The following is a 9,386-nucleotide window of genomic DNA, read 5'->3' as shown; positions in this document are numbered from 1 at the left end:
ATTTTCTGAAAAATAAAGTCAGGAATTGCTTGTTATACACAACCACATAGTAGATTCATACACAAGGAAAATATTAATTAAAGTATTTAAGCTTGTTATGTTGCAATTTGTCTACTTTAGTCTGTGATAACGTGAATTTAATTAATATTGATTTTCTCTTTTGAATGTTTGAACAAGTGCATTGTGTGTTGATTGTTCATAACTAAATAAAATCAACCTAAATCAGAATTAGAATCAGATTTAATGGCCAAGTATGTGTGGTGGAAATTATTATTATTGTTATCCACTTCTCCAATTCAAGAGAGAAAGAATAAAAGGACTTTGAACCAATGATGTCTTCTTTGATTTTATTATAAAGAAGTGATTAGCAAGGATAGGTATAAAGTATTTCAGAGGCCAGAGGTCTAACCCTTCACATAAAGGGAGCCTGACCCTGAGCAAGTTTCACACAACATTTATTACATTCCATCCTGTATAAACTATGTCGCAGATGGTTGCAGTTATCACCCTGTTTCCTTCTCTAATCTCTTCTAGTCTCAGCCCGTTATGTTATCTAGAATGCAAGGACTCGCTTTGTCCTCCTGTTCCCGACACAGTTCCTAACAAACATCCGTCATAAGACCTTCACACAAGCAACTCAGACCTTTGTGCTACAACACAGTACTAGACCATAAAGTGCATGGTATCACATAAATGTGTTAATAATATCATATAAATCTGTTATTTTGCTATAACAGCATGTTGGGCACACAAGGAAGTTGACTTCAGCTCAATGGCCCCTGATGCGTATCAAATGAAACAAAAAAAAAAAGAAAAATAGCAAGTAAAAAACAAGAAGACAACCATCTATTTCTAAATACGTACATATATATATATATATACATACATACATTCACACACATTATGGCAGAGGAAAAGCTGTCAGACAGCTATATACAATTATTATTATTTTTTTTTTTTACAAATTATTGCACTGGGGGTGTTTTATTCTGTAAAACCACTGTGACTATGTCATATGGAGTGATTTCTGGACAGAAATGCACAGTTTTGGTCACTAGATGTCCCTCTATCACAAGTCTGGGTTCTTCAAGCCACTAACAATATCTATTCTAAAAGTAGTGGTAATATTTTGACATGATTAGAGCTACTGTGATTAACAACATGCCAAATATTTGTCAGTGGTAACTTTTAGAGAATAAAATATATATTTTTATCTGCTGGTCATGACAACAGGCAGATTTGTAACATATTAATTCACATTAGTAAGATTTGTCTTTTTTCATTACTCCTTTTATTCATTTTTACTTTAAAACCATCATCAGGAGCTCAGTGCCAAAGATCATCAGCTGTGCCAACTGGTTGTTAAAATACATCAATTAAGCTGGTGTCTCACATGCTGTGACACCCCAGCTGAAAGGGTTAATGCATCATAAAAACTTAAGTATCCTTAGAGTGAAGTGCAGACATTGTCCACAGCGTGTGTGTCTCAACAAGCACCAATCATCGTCTCCTCACTCCTCCCCTTACTAAAGCGGGACCTTACAATGGCTGTGGGTTTGGCAAACAGCTCCAGGCTGGGGAACATCCCGTCTAATTACATGTTTAATCTGTGTGGTTGAAATCCAAAGTGAAGACAAACAAAGAATTCAGTAATCTTATTTTAGGCCTGACCATATAAGTATGTCCAGGAACAACCATGGACCTTAGAGAGGAAATACAGAAAAATTTATTTAGGCTTTCTTCTGTAGTTTCACAGTTTCCAGGTACTAATTTCCAATAAAATCGTATAACATGAGAATGAGACATTGTAAAACATGGTTTCAGTTTTCCTTAATGTAAAGTTATCACAGGGTTAGCCCTCTTTAACATCTTAAGGTTCATGTTCTCCATATTTCTTTGTCTAGACAAGTACTTTAAATCTACCTTTGAGCAAGGCACTTTCTCTCACAGGTTTCTTTGATTTCATTATTAGACAATAAATAAAAATCAGCTACTGGTAAGCTAAATGGGAAGAAAAAACACACCCACTTCACCGGAAACAAGCACGGCTCTGTCTGGCCCTCCTGTCCTCTCTGAGTGGGTGACTTTGTTTTTTTAACATGCCACAAGCCCAGTGGTTTCACATGCTCAGCTATATTCCACTTGGGGGAGAGTAAATTTAGTGAGAAACATCCATGTCTGCATGTATATATTTGTGGTGTTTACATGCAATCATCATGCCAGTGTTTGCTCACCGCTCACTCCCTGAGGTAAATATAAATTTGTTCTTAGAAAGGAGAGACAGACATCCGGAAGGAAGTGATGCAATCATCTTAACTAAGATTACTTATATACAGTGGCTGTAGGAGTTTGTTACTACAACGTATCCATACATCGTGCTTTTACAATCTCAACTGCCAGCTTCCATCTGTGGCTCAGTATAGACGCCGACTGCTTCTGTTTGCTGCTAAAGGACCACTAACTTCTCCACAGCTCCGAATCTAACAGACAACAAACAGGTGCTGTATTTTACATTTGTATTTTTAGATTGCTTTATGTGTTTGAAAGAATTATTTCCTTGTTTGGTTTAGGGTTTTCTTTGCATTTGCAAACTGGTTTGCTTCAAATTAAAATATTTTGAGCTGAATTTCAAAATGAATGACATATGTTTGTTACAGAATGAAGGTCACTATCATAACATTTTGCCTGATTGGTGCAGTTTTTGCCAACCCAGTAAGTATGCCCCCCACAGATTGTAACAAGTCCTCCTAATTCATTAAATTTTGTGCACCTCTACCATCTTGACAATAATTCTAGCATTTTCATTACCCCCTGTTTTCCCTTTCTGACAGATTCCATACAATGTCATTTCGGAATCAAGTGCTCTTGACTCAAAAACGGTGAGCGGCATCATATTTTAACTCCTGTCTTCAAACTATATTTTATTTGACTCATGGTGGTCCTCAACTATTTACCCATATATTATTTCACTGCACTAAAGCTGTATTCATCTGACACAATGAGCAGAAGAACTAACAATAGGTGCTGTTCTTCAAAGGTTCTCCAGTCCTCAAGACAATTCCCATTTCAGAAACTATTGTTTATACTGGAAGCCTACAGTATGTTTGCACCCATTTACAGCAATAGCTTGCCTGGGCGGTGGCCAACAGATCTTATAGTAAATGATTGTTGATGCTGTAGTTAAACTGCGTAATTAAATATATTGTGAGGTGTGTTAACTTTGCTTTTGTTTCCCAGAGTGAAAGTTCGTCTCTTTCACAATCGTCTGAAAATGACACATCAGAGCTTCAGGTACTGTAAACAATTATGCCAGTAATGACTGAATGATTAATATATTTTGAACTAGAAGACGTTTTTGTCACTTCTGAGCGCTCATTTCACCTGAATGGATGTTTGTGTATGGATATGTTGCAGAGCTCTGAAGAAAATACCTCAGATCAAGTGAGTCATTTTGATTCATGTCTTCTATCTGACAGAAGAAAAATATTATCTGAATCCATCTTAATTAAGCTAATGATGTACTAAGTATGTCCGAATTTACCTTAACAAATGTATGCCTTTCTTCCAGAGTTCAGAGTCTGAATCATTAGAATCACTATCAGAGGACAAGGTCAGTTGTACCAGCACTCTCTTACTTTATATGCTTTACTGTCGTTATGTTACAATAGTACATTAAGCATGTTATTGATTTATAGCCTCAGATCCATCAAATTTTAAAAGCTGTTGGGGTAAAAGTGTAAAATGTAAAGAAAAAGAAAATGTTTTAGTGCAAAGAAACATAATAGTTAATGAAACCAAATAAAAAATGTTTGTTTTTGCTGCACTGTTTAACTTTTGTGAAATAAAACATTGCATTATTTTCTTTAATGGTATATGTCTTTCCAAAAAACAGACATCAGTGGAGAGTAACGATCAATCAGTTGAGGATGATCAGGTATGAATAAATTAAATAAAATATCTGATTAAACCTCATGTATTTGCCAGCTCTTGATGTATACTGTCTGCATTATTCTGATGTAATTTATCATTCATTATCTTTTCACAGACAGACTCACAACCCATAGTTGAAACCAGAGATAACAGTATGGGAAGTGAGGAGAATGTTCGAAAGGTGGGATAAACATTTGTACCCTCACTTGATTTAAAACTATATCCTGCTGAGATACAGTTGAGTAACTTCATGCTCTGTTTATCCAGAGTTGGGCTCAAGTGTTTGCAAGTGCTGTCAAAGTCCTGAGTGCAGAGGACAACAGCAGCACAGAGGTCAAAGGTCAACACCTGAACATCGAGCTGACTGAGAAACAACCCACTCCCACCTCAACCGGCAACACTTTCAAACAGTGGACGATTACTCTTCAGGGACGCACGAACCTGCCAAAAGCAGAGAGCCCCTCTGACAGCAGTGACACTACGAGCGACAGCTCAGACTCCAGTGACATTACTGCGGTTACAGCTGTCAGCAGTGAGAGCAGTGAGAGCAGTGAGAGCACCAGCAGTGAAAGCAGCGGGACTGAGGAGACGAGTGATTCTAGTGAGAGCACAGAGGATTGTGATGCCAATGACAGCACTGAGATGAAACAAATCAAAGCCAAAGACTGTGTAAATGGAACCCAGAGCTGTGAAAGTGAAGAGTATTTCTTCCAGGATATAGGAGATGATGCCCATTTCTCAGTGTATAATCTGATGGTGCCCAATGAGAATGAAAGGGAGTTAAGTCTAAGGAGATGATGACATACACTTCTTCAGCTTTATGTTTCCTACTGTGAACTCCAAAACCATTAAATTACCTGCTTGAACTCTTCAGGATAATTAATTTGTTTGTCTATTGCTGCTGAATGTTGACTTTGGCTTTATGATGTTACCTGCAGCTGACTTTGTGTGTGTATATGATTATCGTGGTGATGGCAAAGCCTAGTATTCACTTTGTTACTTATATTTCCTTTGTCATAATAGGCCTAATAAACAAATGATATAACCACTTTATTGTTGGTTTCCATGAGCAGCAGTGGAAGTAGGCTACATTTACTTACTATACTGAACAGCTTCTGAATAACATACTTGAGCATTTCCAGTTGATGCAAATGATATGTGGTGAACAGTATTGACTCAGGGAGGATGAATACATATGCATGCCACACTTTTCAGATTTTTATTTGTAAAAAATCTTGAACACCACATATAATTTTCCTTCCACTTCACAGTTAGGCGATATTTTGTGTTGGTCTATAAAATCACAATAAAATACATTTAAGTTTGTGGTTGTAACGTGACAAAATGTGGAAAAGTTCAAGGGGTATGAATACTTTTGCAAGGCACTGTATATTGGAAACCTACACACACGGACCAATACCTCCTTTTTGACTCACACCATCCACTTCAACACAAACTGGGAGTCATCAGAACTCTAAATCACAGGGCAGAGGAAGTGCCCACAACTGCAGAAGGGACCAAGAAGGAGAAACTACACATCCAGAACTCCCTTAAGGCCTGTGGATACCCTAAGTGGGCGTTCACCAAAGCAAGTATGCCAAGTATACCAACATCCAGACTGGCTGGTTTATCAGAGAAGTTATAAAGGATCTTCCGCAACCACAATATCACAAGGACAAAACACCCAGACACAAACAGGGTGATGCGGTCTATACAATTAAATGTAGTCAGGAGCGTAAAGACTTGTACATTTGTGAAACTAAGCAGCCACTGCACAAACGCATGGCCCAACACAGGAGGGCCAACTCCAGTGGACCAGAGTCAGCAGTCCACCTCCACCTGAAGGACAAAGGACATTCTTTTGAGGACAGTGAAGTCCAGATCCTCTCCAGAGAACATCGCTGGTTTGAGAGAGGAGTTAAGGAAGCTATTTTTGTAAAAATAGAACACCCCTCACTAAATAGGGGGTGGTGGACTAAAACAACTTGTCATGCATCTACAATTCTGTTTTGAAATCTCTACCCCAACATTCCCACCCTAATTCACACCAGGACAAGAGGCGTCGGGCCACATGTGAAGGTTCAAAAACCGGTATGACGCTCACCGATACCGGGCTATAACGACTCAGTCGTTAGAGGCCATTGCTGGCTACCAAAAGACTGAAGCACCACCCATGGCGATAAATATCTCGTGCTCAACAGAGCACAGTCGGAAAGAACTGATGAAACCCCTTGGCTGAGAGGTGAAATGTCTTCTACCCAAAACCAAGTCCAGTTGATTTTTTGTTCCTCAGCTTATTTGAAAAGTATAACACCTAATGGTAACCTAATATTCATTGCATAGCTACATTTAGTAGAATATATCGCTCAACGACACTCGTCAACATGGCCGGTTAGCTCAGTTGGTTAGAGCGTGGTGCTAATAACGCCAAGGTCGCGGGTTCGATCCCCGTACGGGCCACATAAATGTTTTCTCCTCTGATCAGTGTTTTTACATATCCTGCTAGCAGCACACCAAACTGTATGCTCGCTGTAAGTGCTTCATGAAGGAGCAGGGTTCGATTCTTTGTACGTGGATAACCGAGTCATCTGTCATAGATTTTTAATGATTGATCAGTCTAGACTTAAGATATATTTTGAGATTTTAATGGGAATTTGTTACTTTATGACTAAATCTTTATACTAAATACCAAAATATCACTTCGCTAACAACTGTGAATGCTCATGATATCACTCGCACGTGTACCGAGAAAGAACCCCTAACAATAATACACCACATTCAATGGTAATACCCGACTGTTTAACAGTGATGAAACGTTGTGCAGCACAATGTAAAACAAAATAATAGGCTACTAGTAAGAGCGCGCGTGCATGATACAACTGCAATCACATGATTAACACTCAGCCAATGGCGTGAATGCCAGTTCCAGCTGTTTGCCTTTGTCATACTACCAACACACTTATATTCAAGATAACCTGTTGTGTTCCAAGATTTTAAAAAAATAATTCTCAAACTGTGTTCAACACAAAAAATGGCTTATTATTTATTTAAGTCAAAGCTCCGCAAGACCATGCTGTTATAAACATTCAACACTAGATGGCGACAAAGTCAACAGCTGATGCCGCGGTGGTTACTGCCCTGCAAGCCCCGACTGGTGTTTTCACGTTCTGGCTGACAGGTAAGGCTCTTCAGATTAGCACAACTATGACATTGTCATTTTCTTGGTTTTACAAAATGTCATCATAATGACAAAGGCAGCCTATAAGCAGTATTAAGAAGGGTAAGAGAAAGATGTCAATTAAGCAAAGTCTGTTAACAGCCACACTGTCCTCAGAGGACTAGTCAGCATCAGTAATCAGAAACACCTGTGTATGGGTGACACCTTTTTTCACACAATGTCAACTTGACATTGTCAAGTATTACAGTATGTGACTGAGCAAGATTCAGTCATAATATGGTAAAAACCTGCCTGGCAATAATTTAAAAAAATATCATAGAAGGCATGGCCTCTTGATCTAGCAGCAAGCAGTATTATCTTACACACTGATTTAATTAACTTCTGATAATGCTCCAACTGTGTATCTTCAGTACATGCACTAAATACTGGCTTGTATAACAGAGTAAGAGATGTTAATTCTCCACAGCACTCCACTCAGTCACCACATTTCTATTTCCACTCATGTAAATATACAAAAAAAAAAGTGTTGTGTTCCAGGGCTCCCTGGAGAAATGGGACTCACCCTCGTAAAATAAAGGTTAAATAGAACATAAATTAAAAAGTAGTTGCCATGTTCAACTCCAGCTCTAAATGACATGAAATCAGAATCACCAAAGATAATCCTATAGCTGAATTTGAAACCAATTGCTGTGGCAACAACTATAACTTGTTTCATTTCTGTGACAGATAGCATACAGGAGGCTCCAAACTTCACTGACTACTACAGGAAATAACCATTCTGCCTCCTTTTCTCTTTAATCTGAAATTAATCAAAAGCAGTTCTGTAACAAACCTTTGTTTTCTTTTATTTTTAAATGGAAAATAAAAAGTTCTTACAAAATATTCACACACCATATTTAAAGGTATAAACAACAAATGAAATCTCAGGACTTCCCTTTCCTGACATCTAGCAATGTCCAACATGAATCTTTGCAGTGACCCTTCTCATAAACCTACTGACAAATTATGAATTAAAAACTCAATAGATGAACATTGCTCTGGTCACATAATTACAACAGTCAATGAAACATGTTCAATGCCTTATAAAAGTATAAGCCAGAATTAACAAACAAAACTATTCAACACCCACAGTGAACATCTGAGGCATTGAATCTTCTTTAAGGTCTCATGCTTATCTGGGAAAGTGAGATTTTAGGTGTTCTTTCAGAGCTGGTATAGTTGGAAGCTCTTTGCAACACACATGACAGCGGAGAGGTAGTTTTAGCAGCTCACTGGCGTCTTCTTTGACAGTGACCACTCCATTTGTTTCAAGCATCTGAATGACATCTGCAGATAAAGAGAAGTGTGTTACATTATTTGCAGTAATGGACAAAGTGAACCACTGCAAATCTTCAGGTAAAACACCAAAAACAGGTCGAATTTGCTCTCACCATGAGACTCAATGAAATAGTCAGTTGTGAATGAGTTCCAGTGCTTTTTGTTCTTCAAACAGGGAGAGTCAAAGTCTTGGCTGATCACATGAAGATGAACGTGACTGTAAAAGAGAACATACACAAGATTTGTTAAAGTTTGTAGCACATTTCATACAAAAAATACAATTTAAAGATGTTTATATAATGCATTAAAACCAAGCAGGAATAATAGAATAGAAACACATACAGATAGCATTAAAACACAAATGAAAAGGCCATAAGTCAAATAAAAGGAAAATATAAATAAATAAATATTAGACTGGCAAAAATGTTAAGTCCAAGGTGGATAATTGAGTGTTTAACATTCAAGTACACAGGAGGCGCTTTAAAATCTTTTCTGTGATGCATGATATTTGAATCTTAGTTGAGTAACTGTATCATACTTAGAACACATACTACAAGCAAACATTTCTTCTAAAACACTGCTTCTTATTTGAAACAAAAATTGTAGCATGTCTAGCAAGATGCATTGCCAATATAAAGCAAGATTCAAGTCAATACATGTATATAGTGAACTATCTTTAACTCAAAACAATGAGAAACCTGGAACATAGAAAAATATTGTACGTTTATTGATTTAAAACCTAAATTTACTTTAAAAAAATAGCTGTCAGTAATGTAAAACATACATAGTTTTGTATTAAAAAACAAGTGTGGTCTGTTAGGGTGATTTTCATTTTTAGATAGAAATGAAGAGAACACGTCCAACAGGTCCTTCAGTGACAGCACCATTCTAACAGTTATGACTTACCTCATACTTGGGATGGCATGGAACCCTGTACGGAAGCGTAGCGAGCTAGCGTCTG

General features: G+C 37.6%; 2 protein-coding genes and 1 non-coding gene across 5 annotated transcripts in view; 2 read left to right on the top strand and 1 right to left on the bottom strand.

Annotated features, from left to right (window-relative positions):
• Positions 1-2,132: 2,132 nt before the first annotated feature.
• Positions 2,133-4,972, top strand: scpp1 (secretory calcium-binding phosphoprotein 1). 3 transcript variants are annotated; one of them, XM_020602171.1, is made up of 10 exons: positions 2,133-2,249; positions 2,401-2,498; positions 2,658-2,712; positions 2,832-2,879; positions 3,238-3,291; positions 3,415-3,441; positions 3,569-3,610; positions 3,893-3,934; positions 4,046-4,111; positions 4,198-4,972. In XM_020602171.1, exons 3-10 carry the CDS (start codon positions 2,659-2,661, stop codon positions 4,726-4,728), a joined length of 864 nt encoding a protein of 287 aa, XP_020457827.1. In that variant the 5' UTR covers positions 2,133-2,249; positions 2,401-2,498; position 2,658; the 3' UTR covers positions 4,729-4,972. The 3 variants fall into 3 exon arrangements, with proteins under 3 accessions (XP_020457827.1, XP_020457826.1, XP_020457824.1); XM_020602170.1 differs by lacking the exon at positions 2,133-2,249 and having other exon boundaries at positions 2,277-2,498; XM_020602168.1 differs by lacking the exons at positions 2,133-2,249; positions 2,401-2,498 and having other exon boundaries at positions 2,606-2,712.
• Positions 4,973-6,316: 1,344 nt separating this feature from the next.
• Positions 6,317-6,390, top strand: trnai-aau (transfer RNA isoleucine (anticodon AAU)). The gene has a single exon. It is a non-coding gene; the product is annotated as a tRNA-Ile (tRNA).
• Positions 6,391-7,867: 1,477 nt separating this feature from the next.
• aptx (aprataxin) overlaps positions 7,868-9,386 on the bottom strand; it is a 3,909-nt gene continuing 2,390 nt past the window's right edge. Inside the window, 3 exon segments of the mRNA XM_020602108.1 lie at positions 7,868-8,434; positions 8,539-8,642; positions 9,332-9,386. The exon segment at positions 9,332-9,386 is cut by the window's right edge and continues 118 nt beyond it. Of these exon segments, the coding sequence (XP_020457764.1) occupies positions 8,280-8,434; positions 8,539-8,642; positions 9,332-9,386 (314 nt within the window). The 3' untranslated portion in view covers positions 7,868-8,279.

Source organism: Monopterus albus, unplaced genomic scaffold (genome assembly GCF_001952655.1).
Source record: "Monopterus albus unplaced genomic scaffold, M_albus_1.0 scaffold54.1, whole genome shotgun sequence".
Taxonomy (NCBI): domain Eukaryota; kingdom Metazoa; phylum Chordata; class Actinopteri; order Synbranchiformes; family Synbranchidae; genus Monopterus; species Monopterus albus.
This window is presented reverse-complemented; position numbering and strand designations above follow the sequence as displayed.